General features: G+C 47.5%; 1 protein-coding gene across 1 annotated transcript in view; it reads right to left on the bottom strand.

Annotated features, from left to right (window-relative positions):
* Positions 1-277: 277 nt before the first annotated feature.
* LOC117882434 (mitochondrial fission factor homolog A-like) overlaps positions 278-17,126 on the bottom strand; it is a 21,820-nt gene continuing 4,971 nt past the window's right edge. Inside the window, 6 exon segments of the mRNA XM_034780645.1 lie at positions 278-2,943; positions 3,603-3,681; positions 6,366-6,512; positions 9,158-9,243; positions 11,231-11,394; positions 13,068-13,295. Coding sequence (XP_034636536.1) covers positions 2,812-2,943; positions 3,603-3,681; positions 6,366-6,512; positions 9,158-9,243; positions 11,231-11,394; positions 13,068-13,295 — 836 coding nt within the window. The 3' untranslated portion in view covers positions 278-2,811.

Genomic DNA, 17,126 nt, shown 5'->3' with positions numbered 1-17,126 from the left:
TGTCTGGTCACTCTAGTTGTGCAGACACTTCCCCATACCTCTCTTTGGGTTTAAATAGGAAGCCCTGACCAATCAGCAGTCCCTGTGTTCCTCCAATCAGGGCCCTGGCAAGGCATCCCTGATGTAGCTTCAGGTTTCATGGTCTCTCTGTTCCATCACTTCATAGCAAGCTACTGAGTGGGAGCAGAGAAGCACTAGTCACCTGGGAAGATCCAGGTTTCGGAGGTGTGGGGTCATAGCACCCTTATCCAAGGGGCTGCTAGCACAGGACAATGCCTTTGTTTAAAAATGCATTTTATTGATTGATATTTCCAGATTTATACACACATACGATCAGCAGGACATTTGCCTTATACAAAATAAATCCATATTTCACCCCTGGTAGCTGCTCACCAATTGCCCTCTGAGTAGACATAACGAGCCTGATCCTGCAAGTTGCTGAGTGACCCCTGCTCCAAATGATTTCAAAGAGTGGGAGGGCACTGGACGCCCCACAGGATCAGTCTCTAGCCTGGATTGGGAAGCACGGCTTCCCACCGCAAACATCTCCTCTTCTCAGGGGTGGGGACCACCACAAGAGTACACACACTTCCAGCAAAATAGTAGCAGATTCTTTCTTGACATTACATGCAACTGGAGTGATACAGTGAGAAGAGCAGGCCCATCTGATCCCTGTTGGAATGGGTGGTCCCCTTTGGGGGCCCCACCCAAAAAGAAATGAGAGAAACTGGAGTGACAGCCCTGCAGACTAAAAATCTAATCACCCTAGAATAACCCAGACAAAAGCACTAGAAGATCCCTGCTATACTCCCTCACCCATGTCCCTTAACCTTGAGATGCAGGAAGCACCTGTAGGCAGACAGCCATCCCACCCCAGGCACTCACCATCATTTTGTGATGAGACAGCTGAACAATTAGCAGATCTCAGCTTCTGCTGTAATAAATCTTGATGTTCTCAGGTCAGTCCTGAGGCACAGTCTGCACCCACAATTATTTATGGGTCGATTATTTAGGTGCCCTGGCTATGTAAGTCATTTAAACCTCTACATACTTGTGCCAGTAAATCAGGTACTTACATATCTAAATGACCTAAACTGCATCCATGTTTATTTATAGATGGAATAAGAGAGGCCTGCTTACAACTTGGCTAAAATTCTGGCCCAAAATGTAGGTGTATGTAATGATTACACACACACACACACACACACACACACACCCCCCTCTAACTGGAAGTGTCCCCCACTACAACCATGAATTGCTGTGAGAGTATACGATATAAGTGCACACACTAAAATGCACCATTCAGTTCAATTGTTTCCTGCTACATACCATCCATCCCATTTCTTGGATTTGTACCTTGTCTGTTTCGACTGCAAGCCCTCTGGGGCAGGTTCTTGTCTTCCTACAGGTCTGTAAAGTGCTTATCATGCTGGCGCTATATAAATATCGCTGCATACAGCCACCATTCGAAATGAGGGGTGAAGTTAGATGCCTCTGCAAAAAAACATGGTTGGTTACAAGTGAGCTAAGCAAGTGATTTGCATACGTGAGCCGAATGGTTACCATTGTTCCAGAAGAGAAGATTGCTGAGATCCAAGAAGGTAGATGGCTGCAGTTTCCAGACTCACCACATGACAGTTTTTTAGCCAATAATGAGCCAAGAATTGTCCTGGTCAGCATCTTAGGGCCACTTCCGTTGCTCAGTATGTCTTACTGACAACAGCTCCACATCAGTTACCACAGCACAGAGCCTGAACAATTCTTTTCTATCCCAGCCCAGCACCTGGAATGCATGGTGCTACAAGAGTTGATAAACCATTCTATTATCCAGCTGATCTGTGCTGAGCAGGAGATCCCATTTATCCCCCCTTTACACCCAAATACCAAAGTCATCGTCCAGGCACCTAAACACTGACAATGGTCTTACAGATCCCCTGGCAGCCTCAAGGATACCACTATGTCTTACAAGCTAAATAAATATGGATTGCTTCACCCACCACAAATAATGCAGCCTTCCCCAGAGATGAGACATAGTAACCATTTAAAAGTGCACAGCCATCCAACACAAATTTAGGGCAGGAGATGTAGAAGGGCCTAAATAAAACTGCAGGGGAATCTTAAGGAGTCAAAGTTTAGTTATCTGGCTGGAATTTAGCCAGAAGACCAGGGCTGACTATGTCCAAAATGCAGTGAATTTCTGATGGCCACAGGTGCCCGGAATGTCAGTTTTGTCTCTCCTCTGAAAGATGGCACCAATAGCAGCCTAGCATCCCCTAACAGCGGGCTGGGGTGCCAGTTCAGATCACAAGGAAATAGAGGACCACCTACTGAACGACCAAGGCTACTACTCGCAATACCTGGGATATCTCTGGAGGCTTCCCATCCAGGTACTGACCCAACCCAGCTTACAACACCATAGTTAATATTTATAGAGCAGTAGCAATCTGATAGAGCCACAGCCCAAAGCAACATGGCTGCAGGACACAGACCAAAATTCATTGTTTATAAGCAAGCCTTCTTCACCCCTCCCAAACATCTCCTCATAGTCACTGGCTGCAGAGGCAAGAGAACCCAGCCCTGCAGTTCTCACTCCTCCCCCCACCCCATTTCCTCCAGCATTGCAGGTACATCACCGTCTGTTCATCTTCACTTCAACGGGGGCCAAAGGTCTCAGATCTGCAGGGAATCTACACTAGAAGAAGAGGGCCAGTCACTTTAAGAAGCACACTGAGTTTACTGTTCATAAGTGCTCTAGTGAGGATTCCCCATCTCACACACACAAGCTGTCTCTCCTGGGATAGGTAGGGCTCTTTATCTCCTTAGCCAAAGCCAGGTGTTGATGAGACATGCAGAGACTAACATAGAGTAGACCAGAAGCTCCTTCTGACGCCAGCCAGTACATTGCTCCTCCAGAGTCCGCAGCCTCCCCGAAATCTTGTTCAACTGCAGAAAAAGCAGCCAGGTCAGTAACAAGTTATGCAGCAAATGAGGGTATAAAGGAAGCTGCCCCTAGCCTCTACCAGCAGAGGTCTCTGTAGGGTTGGTCCAACAGCACAGAGTGCAGGCGCAGGAGCTCACAGCTGCTCCAGGTCTACCTCTCCCAGCAGGAGAGACTGTCCTGGTGTGGAAAGAGTTGTCATCTGGACCACACAAATACAGCAGGAAACAAAATGTTAGGGTCCAGCAGAATACAGGGGCCATTTAATGTCAGTGACTGAGTCTACCAGGGTCAAGCACTTTCCCAGCTGCTTTAGGACAGTAAAATCCCTATTAAGGTGACCAGATGTCCTGATTTTATAGAGAGAGTCCTGATTTTTGGGTCTTTTTCTTATATGGGCTTCTATTATTACCCCCACCCACTGTCCTGATTTTTCGCACTTGCTGTCTGGTCACCCTAATCCCTACAGCCAGCTTCGAGTATAGGAGCACTGGTTGTAAGAGGAGTCCACAGATATCCAGGGTACCCACAAGGGCAGTGTAAGAGGAGAAGCTGGGATTAAAGAACGCTAGCTGTGGAGGAGCCCACTACTAGTACCTGCTCTCATTATCCCTTAGGCAGCTTTCACAGAGTCCAGTTGCAAAACGTCTCCTCTCCTTCTCACCTGTTTCCTCATGGCTATAATGTCAGTCACGCCGATCTCCTCCAGGGAGCTTTCTGAGGCTGGCCCTGTGTCCTGGGAGCTAGGAAGAAAGAAAACAGAGAGATGCAAATGTGCAAACAGAGATCAAGAGAATGCAATCACATCAGCTCGTGTACACAGACAGGAAGAGGTGAGGGAAGGGTTACCCATGCAAAAAGCACACCTGTTGGATGGGGAAATCAAAAAACAGAGGAAAAAAAAAAAAACACCAGATGTTATTGTGAAGATGTATCATGTCTTTTAACCACAACCACAGCCACTTAAATCCTATCAACATGCAGCTCTCAGTTACCATCATTGTGAAATATACAGCGCATGCTGCAATGGGTAGTGTTATACAGCCATGTCTATATTCTTAGAAGCTCATTATAGAGCTTAGACATATGGAGCATAGAGAATGTGATATTTACCAATTTGTGTGTGTGTGTGTGTGTGTGTGTGTGTATGTATATATACATACACACACACACACTAAAATGGCCCATGAAAACACAAATCAGGGCCAAGGCCTCAGCTGGCATACACTGGCATAGCTCCACTGAATTCTATGGATCTGTGCTGGTGTAAATCAGAAGAAGATCTGGTCCATAATTTATAAATCTGCTATTTTTTCCATTTAAAAAAAAAAAAAAAAAAGACAAATGGTGATTATCTGCCCCAGTGCATGAGCCATGGATCTCTGTTAAAAGGAGGGTTCTCTAGTTACTTTGCATGATCCCCAGCAGAGTCACTTCACTAGGCAAAGGACCTTATTGCCTTCAGAAGAAATTCTACGTGAGACCTAAAAAAAAAAAAAAAAAAATCCATCCGTGTTCTGTCTGCTTCTTACACCACCAGTAGTGAAGATTTAGTTGGGGATTGGTCCTGCTTTGAGCAGGGGGTTGGACTAGATGACCTCCTGAGGTCCCTTCTAACCCTGATATTCTAGGATCCTATGAATGTGAGACACAGAAAGAACTCCAGCTCGCTCTCCTATAGCTGCATTGATTCTGCAGGGCTACTGTGAGTAACAGCTTTGTCTCAGGAAAGTCAGCGGACAGGACTAGAGGGGATAGGCTGGGTAAAAGGGAGTTGCCATTTGCAGAGTCAACTTTTCTAACACAGTGCTCCAAACATTTCATTGTAATTGTAAAACCAGATTCTCAGCTGGTATGAATGGATGTCATTCCACTAACTTCAATGCTTCCATTTACCTGGTCTGAGAGGCTCTGGCCCAAAATGTGGACTATGTTTGATAACATATAAAACAGACAAGATATCTCTGTGGATTTGAATTAGTTCGCAAAGTTTGTTCTGGGGAAAACACCACAATCCAAGACAGTATGAAGAGGTTTAAGGAAATGGATGCTGATCAATATTATATCTTCATATAACGCTCTATAATACGACAATTTTTTTTTTTTTTTTTTTTTTTTTAACTTGTGATGCAGCAGTGTTGATGTCTCCAGACATAAAATATTAACAACTGAAACAACCCACAATTTTTCATTGAAAAAATCATGCCAGGTCTAGGTAGTGCCCATTATGGTATAGACTGAAAATTACCTTTAATTCTAACTCCCTTTTTCCAGTGACAACTTTCAAGACTGTTATCTAGCAGCAGATTTACCAAAGGTTTATTTCTGGTTATGAACAATGGAGCAAAATCAGTTGTAATTTTGTATTATGTGTGAACATAAACTTTTCACCCAAGAGGAAAAAAAAAAAAATAGCCAAAACTCAGTTTCAAACTAGGCTGGTTTTGTAGAGAAAAGAGACTTCCAAAAACAAGCCAGGTTTGAAGAACGTTATTCACACATTTAAAGCTGCTTGACTGTCACTTTGTGTCTATACAATATAACTTCTGTTTCCCTTGTCTTTCCTCAAAATCATTTGATTACAGTGGTCCTAGCCTGCTGACAACACAGATGTGCAAATTCCAGGGACTGCATAGCTCAGCTTAACAGAATCCTGAAAGGGAATTGAAGGATGACTGAGTTATAGCCACTGGTGTTGGGAGCCTAAAAAGCTTATAAACCCTGCAGAGAAGAGAGCTGCTGGATCAGAAACCCATGTCAGAGGCTCAAGATCATGGAATCTGCTGCCAAATAGCTCTGGATTTTCAGTCCCTTTCCCGCCCTGAACCCATTTGATAAAATCAATTAGGCAGCATAAAAGCAGAACCCTAGCACTCGTGTAACATTAAGGTAACAGCTGGAGTCACGTGCATGTCACAGGAGGCCTTAGTTAATTTGGGACAGTCAAGGGAATTATTGATGTTAGCAGAGGCAGGTGGCCTGGCTCAGAGTTTCAGATAGTCCAGGCCAGGGGTTCTCAAACTGGAGGTCAGGACCCCTCAGGGGGGTCACGAGGTGATTACATGGGGGGTTGTGAGCTGTCAGCCTCCACCCCAAACCCTTTGCCTCCTGCATTTATAATGGTGTTAAATATATTTAAGAGTGTCTTTAATGTATAAGGGGGGGTTGCACTCAAAGGCTGGTCCAGGCTGACTGCACAGGTAGTTTCCCCTCGCCATGACATCATAGGCTAGCAATTTGGGGTGTAAAGCAACAAAGAGCATGAAAGGCCCCAAGACAATATTCTGAACAGTTCCTCTCCTGCTGTGCTGCCCCCTATGGGTTAAAAAGTACACACGCACTTCATGCCATGTTATGTCTTTGAGGAAAGCAACAGCGCCTACACAGAGTTGTGTGGATACAGGCCTGAAGCAAGCCAGACAGTCACCTGGGCTGCGCTTGGTCTCGGGCAGACTTCTTAACACGGTGGAAGAGTAGGTGACCCAGGAAGTACACCATCTGGAAAATGTTCTGTGGAGAGTAGATCCTGGCATCCTGGGGGAATGGGGGGCTGGGTAGTGGGCTTATGCCTGGCCTGCAGGGCATATACAGAATCATTCTGGTTATTCCCTTCTGTGCTGCATTTCCCCTCCCTATACACCGGTGCGCCAGGGGACCCAGGATTGGGTTGTTCTCAGTATCCTTATGATGGCACCAAGTCTTACAGTGGAATGTAGTTAGCAAGGGTACCGTCTCACTTACACCCAGGCATCATGGAATGGACACTTAATCTCAGAACCATTAGCAATTATCTTCAAGAACTCATGGAAGACAGGTGAGGTCCCAGAGGGCTGGAGAAGGGCAAACATGGTACCTTCTGTTTTTTAAACAGGGAACAAAGAGGACCCAGGAAATTATAGACCTATCAGCCTAACTTTGATACTTGGAAAGATACTGAACCAAATTATTAAACAATCAGTTTGTAAGCACCTAGAAGACAATAGGGTCATAAGTAATGACCAACATGGATTTGTCAAGAACAAATGCCAGACTAACCTAATTTCCTTCTTTGATGAGGTTACTGCCCTAGTGGACTGGGGGTGGGGGGGGGGAGGAAAGAGAAGCAGTAGATGTGATATCTTGATTTTACAAAGGCTTTTGACAGTCCCATATGGACTTTCTCATAAGCAAACTAGCAAGATGTGGTCTAGGTGAAACGAATATGAAGTGGATGCTCAACTGGTTGAAAGACCATACTCAAAAGAGTAGTTATCAATGGTTTGCTGTCAAACTGGGAGAGTGTATCTAGTGGGGTCCATCACGGGGTCTTTTTGTGGGTCTTGCACTATTTAATATTTCATTAATTACTTGGATAATGAAGTGAAGAATATGCTTATAAAATCTGCAGATAACACCATGCTGTGAGGGATTGCAGGCACTTTGGAGGACAGGATTCAAAATGCCCTGGACAAATTGGACAATTTGTCTGAATTCAACAAGATGAAATTCAATAGAGACAAGTGCAAAGTACTGCACTTGTGCATTTTATTTTTTCCTTCCCAACAACAAAATGGGGAATAACTTGCTAGGCAGTATTACTGCTGAAAAAGATCTAGAGGCAGTATTCAATCAGTGATTCCCTATGAGCCAAGAATGTGATGCAGCTGCAAAAAAGTCTAATACTATGCTGGGGGGTATTAACAGAAGTCTCCTATGCGAGACCAGCAAAGTAATTATCCCATGCTGCTCAGCTCTGAGGCCTCAGCTGGAGTATCGTGGCCAGTTTTAGGCACCATGTTTTCAGAAAGATATGGGCAAACGAGAGAGAGAGTCTCCAGAGGAGAGCAACAACCAACAACAACAAAAAAAAGGGATGATCAAAGGTTTAGAAAACCTGACCAATGAGGAAAGGTTAAAATAACTGGGCATGTTTAATTTTGAGACTAGAAGGCTGAGGGGAGACCTGCCAACACTCTTCAAATATGTTAAGGGCTGTTATACAGAGGACAAAGAGTCCTGTGGCACCTTATAGACTAACAGATATATTGAGGCATAAGCTTTCATGGGTGTACATGCATCTGACGAAGTGGGTATTCAACCACAAAAGCTTATGCTCCAATACGTCTGTTAGTCTCAAAGGTGCCACAGGACTCTGTTGCTTTTTACAGATCCAGACTAACACGGCTACCCCCCTTATACATAAAGAGGACAGTGATCAATTGTTCTCCATGGTCCACCGAAAATGGGACAAGAAGTAATCAGCAAGGGAGATTTAGATTAGATATTAGGAAAAAACTTTCTAAGTCTAAGGATAGTTGAGTACTGAAATAGGTAACCAAGGGAGGCTATGGAACCCACAAACCTCCAATGATGGAAGAACAGGTTAGACAAACACCTGTCAGAGATGGTCTAGGTCTAGATATACTTGGTCCAGTCTTGGAGTGGGGGGTTGGATTAAATTATCTTTCAAGCTCTTTGTTGCTATCATTCTATGATAGTTATACTCAACCAGGATCACCAGCTCAGAGACTATAGATTGGTGACCCATCTGCTTATACCTCACTCACCACGGTGGTATCCAACTATTAGCTTCTGTGAATGATGTCACAGAAAGTCAGCCTTCATAGCCTTCACAGCATTAGCAAAAGGGGAAGGATGATTGTGTTTCCAGGGGTCAGTGGACCTGAGTTCTATCCTTGGCTCTAATACGGATGTGCTAGTGTAACACTGGGGCAACCGCTCAGTAAAACAGAGATGACACCTAGAGTCTTAACATATTGCTGGTGAAGAGTTCCAGCCTTCTCAGATGGACAGTGCGAGAGAAGGCCAGCGCGTTGTTAAAGATCAACGAGGGAGGTCAGCATGGCTATGAGAAACATGGCCTGTCCAGCCTGAGCTGGTTAAGGCTGACCAGGCACCAGCCACATCTTTCAGCATGATAGTCAGGCCAAGTGCTGACAAGGCCTTGAGCCCTCAGTGAGCTGAGAGCACCTCATATGGAGGATCACACATGAGAGGATGGATCATCTGATGCTGGGACATCATTTAATAAGAGCATTTCACTAGAACTTGACCAACATGGGCTTGGTCCCTTTCTTCCATGCCGCTGCCTGTCAATACCCTTAGATTGATGGGGATCATGCCTCCCATAGTGTGAGAGTGCTGCCGGGCGGATGGACCATCTGAACACAGTAAGAGGCTGAATGCTCAGCCTGTGAATTAGCCCCTGGCAGTTCTCACCGGTCAGGCTTCCGGCTCATGCTACGCAAGGCGATCTGGGGAGTCTCGCTCGGAGTTCTCTCCTTCCGCAGTCTGCCATGGTGGGTCTGTTAGAACGCATACACAAAACGAGAGGATTAGTACTGACACTGAGTCATTCTCCTCTTCAATGTTCCCACTGCATCCCCTATGCTCTGCCATCATCAGCCAGGGGCAGCAGGCAGCAGAGGGCAACAACCCCAGTAATTCAATAGAATTGCTACAGCTCTATTGCAGCCCCACCATAGCTACTGTGAAACTGCAGTGCCAAGTGAGTGTTAATATGCTAAACGAATGTGCTTTCACAGCTACATGGGCCTGATCCCATGGTCTTTACTCCAGTAAAGACCCACTGGCATCAATGGGAGTGTTGCCTTGATTAAGGACCATGGCAACAATTTCAAATTCATACTCTGCCACTGGGGTAGCAGAATAATAACCTATTTATGCAACAGCCTCCCAGCCTACACAGTAGTTATCTTAGCCCGCTTCTTATCCAGTGCAACACAGAATACATTATGTCATAATTATACAGTCATTCAGGCCATAAAGGTATTAATGTGACATATTGTGTTTAGATCCCGGAACAGCATATGCCAGAACACATCTCTACACCAGCCTTGCCCATGATCAGCCTTGCTCCACGAGAATACAGAATAAGGACTCCGTCTCGATGCAAACATCATATTCAAATGAAACCCCTTATTGAAGCTGAAAGAATTTGTATACGACCTCGTTTGAAGTTTGTTTATTCTCTTGCATTTCATTTGGCTCAGACAGCCAGGCTAGACTGACCTGTTTATGCCTTGGTTTGATCACAGACTAGCCTCCTGCCACAGCATACGGAGGTGGCTTAAAATATACCATTGGGACGGGGGAGAAACAAATAGAGTTTTGCCATTCCATAGGAGAAGGCGGCCCAGTGATCCAACCTTTCTTGGAAATATTCTCGCTACCATCAGGTTGTATAAAACAACCTTGACCTTGGGCCTGAAGTGCATACGTGACCATCCCACACAATGTCGTCCCTTCCCAGCAGCAGCATTCCCTTATCACCCACAGTAGAGCTGCATGAAATTTGGTAGCTTCCTTTCACAGCCAGTTGTGGAAGCATTTCCCTTGGTTCCATTTCACAGCCAGGGCCTGACTGGAGCCAGAAAAGTTGGAGCTGGCATTTAGATCAATGAGTGAGCTCTGAAGAGAAAGAAATTAAGCTCTACATATCCTAGCACTCCTGTAGCGCTCCAATGGGTGAAGGCACCTTAGAGAAGGCCTGGTTGGATGGTCTGGATGACTAAAGATGCAAGTCTCTAACTGTAAGCATTGGAGAACCAGAAACAGCTTATTTCTTCTAGGTTAGTTTTGTATTAGAGTAAGATTTATCTCTGGATTATCAGATACTGGATTTTTTAAAATAATGTTTTGATCCCAAGTACTGACAAAACTAAACTTCTTTTCCTGTTTGACACAGTAGGAGGGTTGAAAAGGGATCCCACAGCCCAGTTGGCCTATATTTGGGACACACCCAGTGCTTAAATTGTGCCAGGGCTGAGACCCAGCACCTCTAGGCTTGGCAGTTTGTAGCCCCAGCACCTCTAGGTTTGCTGCATCAGTTAGGACTGTAAAAAAAATTGCTTGAGCTCCGACACCTCTTTCGTTACAAATTAAGCACTGGACACACCACATGAAACAAAGTGGCACCAGAACACATTCTGCCCAGAGGAGATAACAGCAGTGGACATTAGTGGTGGGGCAAAAATGAATTCAGAGAGAACCCTTCCAACGATCTCTTGCTCTGGACAGAGCCAGAGTTCATAGGAGTCAACCACAACATAAGTCATCCTATCAATCTATTCTGCAGAGGTGGGAGCTCTCCTTTTACACGTTGTCTGTCTTGTCACTTAAAATCAGGACTTCATCACAGGTATGGGGCACTAGCAGGTGAGCTATGGGACGCAGAAGGAAGAGGACACTGGGGACATTTCACTATCCCAGGAATTTTTCTCCTGGAGACTGCCTTGTTATGGGTGCCCACATCTGTTCTAGATACAGTACCGATCGTTTGCGTTTCTGGGTGCCTGATTGGGCTGTGGTGTCCAGAAACAGGAGCTCCCCAAATCCTGCGGGCTGGGTGGAGGGGTCCTGAAGCGTATGCACAATAGAGGGGTGCTGCCTTAGCTGGTCCAAAAGGAGAGGCCTTCGACTATCATCCATCATCTCTACAGAGAGGAAAGAGGGCAGTTAGAAACATTTGCATACGTCCCAGAACATAACAGCATTGTGTTCAGACTTGGGGGGGGGGGGGGGCAGAGGAGAAGAGGAGGAGTGATGTCCAAATCCCTGGGAGAAGCAACTCTGTTTCTATGGCTACCAAACCACCCCCCAACCCCCCTGCAGCTTTGACAGTCATTGTCTGCAGTCTTTATCCAGTGCCTGTTCCGGGTTGTCCCATAGAAATCCATTTCAGGATTTCCTCCCCACCTCCCTCCAGTAATCACTGGAGCACTCTCTGCTTAGCTGAAAGAGGGGCAGGTGTCATTAACAGGCACTACTCACCCACAGGCACATAGAAATCCCATGCCGGAATTCTTACACCCACATGGCCCGGAATCTGAATTGAGAGCAATGACAAAACTCCTCTGACTAAGACATTCACTGCTTCAGGCAAAGTCTAACCATGCCCCTACTCGGCTCTACTTGTTTTCATGGGCCTTAGAGGCTCTTGGGCACTGATGTCAGCATGTTCAAACTGCTGCCTCATAGCCAGAGTTTTAACTCCAAGTCTCTAAAACAAGCATTCCTCGGACACACCACCAGCTGTGCAGAGGATAAGCCAGCCTTCCTCTCAAAGCACAGAGAAGGAAAGTCACTTACTATACAGCTCCAAAGCTGCTAGTACACTGCGGTTCAGGAGTTAGTGTTCAAAGAGTAGGGGCCCTGGGTCCTTGTTTACCTGGCATCCCAAGGAGGAGATTCTACTAAGAGGTGGAGAGGGGGAAGATATGGATAATGCGGGTCGTAGCTCCGCCTCCCCCAAGCGGGGACTCAAGGATATTAGCCAGCTTGAGTGGCACCAAGAGGATCTTAGAACTTTCCCTCCACCACCCTATCCATCTCTAATGAGTGCATGCACGCTCACTAAACTACCTCAAGCCCTCTGCCCCTGAGGCTGCACACTCAGAGCAATTCTGGATCCCAAACGTTTTTGCTCCCACATCTGCAAACCTGCCTGTCACCACCTCCACAGGCACTGCCAGAACCCAGCCTCACCCTGAGCCTGCTTTATTCAGATCTCCTGCACTTCCTCTTAGAAAAGGCAGTCTCTCTTGGGTCCTTGCTGTCTAGGGCCCAGAATGCAGCAGCAGGACTACTCTGTTGCCCTAGAAAGCTATATTAGTCCTGCCTCAATCACTGTCTCTAGCTTCCTACACTTCCAGACCTAATCCACAATTTCCCACATGGCTTTCAAAGTTCTCCATGGACTCATGCTGCTCCAGCTAAACCTCCATACTGCACAGCTACCTTCTCCTGCCTCTTCCTGCTGCATCTTCTCTCCACACTTGGAAAGTGTAACCTCTCATCTCTCTGGAGCCCATTCCCTCCCTGCCATTGGGCCTTTTGGCACCTTTACTAGTGTGTGATGAACATCACTTCCCACTCTCTTTCCCTATCATTCTAACACTCCTCCTCACACCTCCCTCATGCTACAGGAAGACACTGAGATCTTTTGCCTCACACAGCAGCAGCAGATGCAATTCTCAGAAACAAATCCTCTGTCCCCACTCAGGGCAAAGCGCATCAGGATCAGCCAATGGCGGATGCTACACCGAGTCCATTGCATTCTATGCTCTGTGCTAGTCCATGTCCAATCAAAGCCGGCCAATTCCATCACCTGCCAGCGACAGCCTATCAGGGATGTGCATCCGGAAGGAAGGGCGAAGCTCCTCAGTTTTTCTCTCCTCATCCAGTAGGTTGGACTCATCCGCCATCTTCAGCCTGTTGGGCACCTGCATGCGCTGATTGATGGCCTCCATGAAGCTCAGGTCACATGGGGCTCGGTTCACCTCCAGGCCCCGAAATGGCCACATTGTCATTTCATTCCCAGCCTCACTTTGGCAGCCTGGAGGTCACACAATAAAAAAAGCGCCAGCACGGCACTGAAAGAAAGCTATCAACACCAAACACACTCTCACATCCTGCCATGGTGGGCACAATTTAAGATGCAAATGTAAGAATAATCCCTAACTCTCATACAGTGAGTTTTATTGGCAGACCTCAAAGCATTTTACAAGCGCGCCCATCTGTGAAATGGGGATGATACTGGGGAAACTGAGGCTCAGAGCAATGCAGTGCCCAAGGTCACCCAGCAGGCTAATGGCAGAGTAATCAATATAAAAAAAAAAAATGGATGCTATGTTTTAGAAGCCAAGCAACAGCACACCTTAAGAATTAGCTGGTGGGAGGAGACAAAAAGATTCTGATAGTGATTAAAAATGGAAAATTCCTGTAGGAGGGGAAAAAGCATGTTCTCTCTCACATCTACATTCAGCAGTAAAGAAATGAGCAAGAAAGAAGTAAAGTGTCCATAGGAAAGAGCACAGTATACATGGTACAGCCAGGCAAAATTTTTCCACCAGAACTGTCTGAGGGAAAACTGGGTTTTCAATTCAATTCAGAATTTTTCATGAAGAGTGTTCTGTCCACACAGAAAATGTCAAGTTTTTAATCAAAAGCCATTATTTTTTTTCCAGGGAAAAAAGCTGAAAATTTCCCCTGGGAAATTTCAACAAAAATGAATTCCCCGCTGCCATTTTCAGAGCAATTTTCTGCAATAGGGCTACTCAGAAAACCAGCCTTTGTGGGCCTTTAAAAAGAAAACAGTCACAGTCTCTTAGAAACATAGACGATTAGGGTTGGAAGAGATGTCAGGAGGTCATCTAGTCCAACCCCTGCTCCAAGCAGGGCCAACCCCAACTAAATCATCCCAGCCAGGGCTTGGTCAAGCCAGGCCTTGAAGACCTCCAAAGATGGAGATTCCACCACCTCCCTAGGTAACCCATTCCTGCCTGGCTTCGGGCAGCCCCCATGCCTCCGGACCCTGCGCCGCCGGAGCCCGGGAGGGGAAGTGCCCGGCCAGCGGCTGGGGTCCGGAGGCAAGGAAGCTGCCCGAAGCCCATAGCGCTCGGGCAGCTTGGCTCTTAAACAGAGCTGAAGAGTCAGGGGAGGAGCAGAGCCGCCGCAGGAGGGGAAGTGCCCGGCATTTTTCTGGACATGTTCGGCTTTTTGGCAATTCCCCCCGGACGGGGGTTTGATTGCCAAAATGCCAGACATATCCGGGAAAAAACGGACGTATGGTAACCCTAGGATAGTTCTGTCCCTTCACAAAGTCTCCATGGCAGGCTGGCCCACAGGCCTCTGCCACCGAGCACAATGTGACAGGGACTTCGCACCACTCTGCAGCCAGCCGCTGGTTGAAGAGCAGCACCCAACGTGACAAGAGGATCTGGTCTAGATGTGGGGAAGGGGTAAGTGGGGAAAACCCCAGGGATCCAGGAGGTGCATGCAGGGTCTGGCTTGGGTGGTTGGAACATTGTAAATGTACATGGAGCTTTACTAGCGTGTCTGTACAGTGCCTTGCACGATGGGGTGATGAACCTGGGTAGTCCCTAGGCATGTCTGTGACAAATATACTTAATGAACAACAATGGGGGAGGGGAGGGAAATCTATGGGCCCTGCCCCAAGGGTAACAAAAAAAGATGAAAGGCAGGAGGGGAGCAGTTCTGGTAATGGAGAGTTTGGAGACCAACCCAGGAAGGATTCAAGGAGCATATTTCTCCAGCCAAGAGAGTTTTACTGTGGATTTATTTTAAACAGCGCAATTCCTTTTCCCTAGAGAAAATTAATATCATCAGATGGGCACCGGGTCTAGCCACAGCCCCCCAGCAGCTGCTCTTTTGAAGCTAGAAACCTCACAGAACAAAGCCACACTGGCTAGGTGCAGCAGTAAGTCAGGTCGAGAGAGGTGCTCTCCATGGGGCTGCAAGACGGTGAGAATAAATGCTGGGGAGAAAAGCAACCGCGTACCAGTCCCAGCTCTGCTGCTGACTCACTGAGTGACCTTGGATAAGTCACAGCCCCCCCACATCTCCATTCCCCAGTTTGCACTAGGGAAAGAATGCCAAATTCATTCATATTTGTGGTGCAATCAACTCTCTCTGGGGTGGGAGTGGAGGGGAAGCACAAAGATGATTTGGGCTCCCCAGCTCACACTGCCACAGGGGATGCAGCATAGCTAAGCAGATAGAGCACTGGGTTGGGACTCAGGAGAACTGGGATCTATTCCCAGCTGCCTAAGAGGCCTTCAGCAAGTCACGTCCCCGCCCTGTGCCTCAGTTTCCCCTCTGTAATATGGGGATGATGACACTGCCCCTCCTCCCCCTTTGTAAAGCTCTTTGGATGTAAAGCACTGTATAAGAGCCAGGTGTCAGAGAAGGCATTGATGGCCAAGGAGGATTTTAGCAGGGAAGAATACATGCAGCACGGCTTGTCCCAAAAGCCTCCCCCAGTTTGTTCTCTTTATAGGTGCAGCAGAAGCAAGGAGAGGAAAAACTGAGAAGCAGGCCAGCACGGAAGCTATTTCCATAGAGGGAGGGAGGGGAAGAGGAGACAGAAGAGATGGAGAATCCAATCAGAGTCACATCTCAGACTGATCCCTCTTCTCAGCCATCCTTGCTACCTCCCACTTCACACCTCCAGCCATGCACTCCCACCACACACCCTGTCCTCTGCTAGATCAGGGATTTCCATAACAAAGGCTGCGGTTCCCCAGGGAGCCAAGCAGGGGCACCATGCAGCTCAGAACCTCAGAGAGGAGAAGGACCACCCGAAGGATGGCAAGAGGAGCTGAGGCACCAAAAGGGAGGAGGAAGTGTTGGGAACACAAGTGAGTGCACTGGGGCCTAACCTTGTTACGCCCCAGGTCTATTTTTAGTAGAACTACCTTGATTTTCTGCCCAGTCACCCACCCGCTTGCCTTCTGAATCCACCATGGTGCCGAAGCATTCGGCTCTGTGTGCATCTCTGACCCCACAAGCTCCTCCCCACCCTCTCCTGACACCCACAGAGGTGTCAGGGCAATGGATGGCACTGCGCCACCCTGCAGAGATGGCAGCTTCTCCTTGTGAAATCCCTGCTTCCTACAGACAGTCCCCACCAATCCCTTCGCCCTCACAGGCTGGGCAGACAGCCCCCAAAACTAACATGAAGGCAGCACAATCAGAGAGGCCAGAGGCTTGGCTCAGCAGATGTTCCTGGGGGTTTGCTGTGCCCAAGGCTGGCCTCAGACAGGAGGGAAGCATGATTCCCTCTGGCTGAGTAAAAGGGCTCTGCTGAGCCAAGATGGGAATTTCAAATAGTTATCGTCCGGCTGCAGGGGCTGGTCACTTTAAAAAGGTGTCTAGTGGGTCATTTAATTTAACTGGAAAATATAATCAGCCAGGCAGTTGCTCTCGACAGCCTGCCGCTGCATAGGGTAAAAGGGCCAGATCCTGGCCCATACACCCAGTGCCTTTGTGCCACTCGGATGGTCCAAAGAGCACAGGGTTGTTGGGGATTGCCCCAATCTCGGGGTAATCCCGGGGTGCTGTAAAGCCCTGGTAGCCAGTTCTATGCACCTAGGGTTACCATATCTAAAATAAAAAAAAAAAAAAAAAAAAAAAAAAAGGACCCTCCACGGGCCCTAGCCCCGCCCATTTCCCCACCCCTAGCCCCGCCCCAACTCCGCCCCTTCCCCCTAACTCCGCCCCCTCCTTCCTCCCACTCCCAGCCAGGGGGAAAGGGCTGCCCCAGGGCTACCGGCTTCAGGGTTTGCCGGGCAGCCCCCAGACCCTGCGCCCCTGGCCGGCGCTTCCCCAGCACAGCTGGAGCCTGGGAGGGGAAGCGCCCAGCCGG

The sequence above is a fragment of the Trachemys scripta genome, chromosome 9 (genome assembly GCF_013100865.1).
Source record: "Trachemys scripta elegans isolate TJP31775 chromosome 9, CAS_Tse_1.0, whole genome shotgun sequence".
Lineage (NCBI taxonomy): Eukaryota > Metazoa > Chordata > Testudines > Emydidae > Trachemys > Trachemys scripta.
This window is presented reverse-complemented; position numbering and strand designations above follow the sequence as displayed.